This window comes from Galleria mellonella, unplaced genomic scaffold (assembly GCF_026898425.1).
Source record: "Galleria mellonella isolate WM207_F2 unplaced genomic scaffold, CSIRO_AGI_GalMel_v1 utg56, whole genome shotgun sequence".
Classification (NCBI taxonomy): Eukaryota; Metazoa; Arthropoda; class Insecta; order Lepidoptera; family Pyralidae; genus Galleria; species Galleria mellonella.
Window position 1 is genome coordinate 4598097 of NW_026442117.1, and position 3161 is coordinate 4601257.

Here is a 3161-nt window from a genome sequence, read left to right on the forward strand (position 1 = left end):
CGATAGTTATTATATATGTATCTACCAATATATCGTCATAGTCGTAACATACTGACGGATCTTTATATGTAATATTCGTCGGATCCGTCAGTATTCTACGACTATGACGATATGTATAGATATTGTAACTACAATATATAGTTATTGCTATATATTACCCACTCTTAATTGTGATGTGTGTAAGGATGCGTATTCCTTACTGATATTATAAATGTAAAAATAAGTTTGTTTGTTACTTTAAATCTTAACTAATCATAAAATTTGGTATACACGTCCTACATGGGATGAAGAAAGCTATAGACAACTTTTATCCCGGTCAGTGAAACTACCCCGATGACGCGGACGAAGTCGCGGGTAGAAGCTAGTAGGTACATAATTAATTTTCAAATTGTTTCAGCTGATCTCATAAATTACCATAAGACAGTCCCCATCACGGAGAGTGGCGGCGAGCTGCTGCGCTCGGCGTGTGCGGCCGCGCAGCCGCCCGATTGCCTTACGCCCGCCTGCTGAGCGGCCTCCACCGCGAGCCAGTCACCTGCCTTATACTTATCGCATAAGGTGGTCATCTCCCTTACACTTATCGCATAAGGCAGATATTTGCCTTACACTCGTCGTATCAGACAATCAATTGCCTTACACTAGTAGCATAAGGCAGGTATCTGCCTTACACTCTACATGTAGGGCAACTATCACTTGCTTTATTGAGATGTTTTTAGCTTTTTGTTTAATCGGAATTATTATTAATTTCTTTACAGTTTTTGACGTTGTCATTAATAATGTATGTTTAAAAAAAATAGCAAATCTATACGACGAGTGTGATGGCCTTAAATAATGTCGCCAAAAGTTCACTGCCAGAAAAAAATCTTGAGATTTACGTGAATTTCATAGAATTCTAGATACCAAATTGTTATAATGATCCAAGTTAATAATTAGGTAATTTAGTTTGTTTTAATCGAAGTGACCATTAGTCTTCCAATGTATTTAGTTCGATTTGAAAATAAGCAATTGTATTACCTTATACTTGTGTGGTAAAACTATTGATTGGCCACAGCAACCAAAATGTAACGTTTCCTAACAATATGACGAGCATTTAGCGACTACTAAATACTCAGAATTACTGTGACCACACGACAGGCACTTTGCGGACATTCCGCTTTAACCCTACAAAATCTTGTACAGAGTATGTACAGAGATTGGGGACCATTTAATACATCAGTCATATATTATATTTAGTCATTAAAGCTATCTTTTGTATATTATTTGTAATTTTCACTTTTATCGCTTAGTTGTAAGGACGTGATAAGCCGAGATTGAATATTGTTAGAATCGAATTTAAAATGTCTCTTTGTATAAAACAAAAATATATCATATTTTATGATAAGTTTTTCCTGTATTGTGCCTTATTTTATATCCGTTTAAGGCAGGGGTCGCCAACCTGACTCGCGAGTCACATGCGGCTCCTTGGATGAGAAGCTGTGTCTATTTAGTTTCGTATTAGTTCCACACGTAAGTACTATTTATAAAAAAAAATCTCAATCGATTAACAAGGATTAGACACCAAACTTTATTTATTCAAATACTGTTTATTAGCAAGAAACATTTCTGTGGCTCTTTAAAAACTTTGAAATTTTGTTAATTGTAATTTTTGACACTTCTGTCTCAAAAGGTTGCCGACCCCTGGTTTAGGGCATAGTTCAGTGGTGCTTATAATTCGAATATAATGTACCCCAATATCAATTTATATCAATAGCAGGGGTCGATCTCGACAGTTCGAAAGATCTAAATCACTGCGTTTATGCATTTTTAGCATGATTAAGAACAAAATACTTTACTGATATAGTTATTTATTGTGATAATCGACCATCTCCTACGAATACACATCGCCGCAGTATTAGAATGCTTAAAAAAATTATAAACCACGACCGTGTTCGGAGTGAAAAGAGCCAAAGTTAAAATTCTGTGTATCAGAGTTTGAGACTTATTCTTAAGTTGTTAAGGTCTATTGTTTAAAACGATGTGTATGCCATTTGTCGTTAGTAGAACAAATAGATCTACTGTATTGTAGAATTAGTTTCAAGTCATCAGAATTTGTATACTAGAATACTATTTAGTCATAAACTGATAAATAAAATAAAAAAAATATATACTAAAACATTTTTTATTTCAACCCAATTGAATTCAGAACTGAATTTAAAATTAGAAGTTTGTTTCTTAATTCGATATCGAAATCAAGGAATTTGGAAATATATTCGCAAAATTGCATCCTTTTTACATTCAACGAGGTTTACTCCCGTTGTAATCACATCATCATCATCATGTCACTTGTACACATCATCAACTGTCCTCTACTGAACAAAAGCCTCGCTCATAGACTACCTTTATCATTGAGGGGTTCTGCCAACAGTTGCCAGGTACTGTAGGCGAGTTGACAACGTAGTTAGACTTTGGTAGTTTTGTTGTGAAAAGGGGCACTGGTGCCCATCCCTCGACAATTATATTCCCTTAGTCATCTCTCACGGGAAACGAAGGGGTGGCTCATTCTATGCCGGGACCACACGACAATTATATACAAGTATATAACATCAATCAATTAAGAAAGTGGGATATGAACATAAGGATCTACTAAGTTTTAATAGGGAGGAAAGGAATTGTTAGCAACGGAGTTTGACAGCCCCATTGCTAGTAATATGCCTTATTAGGTCGACTCCACGTGATTCCCCCTGGAAACCATCGTGAACAATTCTTGTTGAATTCGTCACGATGGGCTAACTGACCTACTTCATCCTCACCTATCATCCTTCACTGGTGCCCCGCCAACGTATACTGATAGAGCGGGTGGGGTTGCCATTCCATTATCATCCATTAAAAAAAAAAACTAGGTTTTAATAATATTATAATCATTAAAGCGAATTAGTGTTCACGACTATATGAATTCTACAGGAATGACAACGCAACCGCAGGGCAACACAGTATACTTTATTACACCCTTGATACTGTTCATGTCTATAGACGACTGTTACCACTTTCCATCAAGTGGGTCGTCAGCGTCTTTGCTTCTCTAAGTTGCATAAAATATAAGCGGAAACGTAGTAGTAGTAGTAAGCGTACTGAAAATATAAGCGAAAATTTGGAAACTGACATCTCAACACAGCCATAATGAA

General features: G+C 36.2%; 1 protein-coding gene across 2 annotated transcripts in view; it reads left to right on the top strand.

Annotated features, from left to right (window-relative positions):
* LOC113516165 (SH2 domain-containing protein 4B-like) overlaps positions 1 to 1355 on the top strand; it is a 106336-nt gene extending 104981 nt beyond the window's left edge. For both annotated transcript variants that reach the window (XM_052899050.1, XM_052899049.1), the window contains exon 11: positions 398 to 1355. In XM_052899050.1, coding sequence (XP_052755010.1) covers positions 398 to 510 — 113 coding nt within the window. In that variant the 3' untranslated portion in view covers positions 511 to 1355. The remainder of the gene's footprint in view (positions 1 to 397) is intronic.
* Positions 1356 to 3161: the final 1806 nt, after the last annotated feature.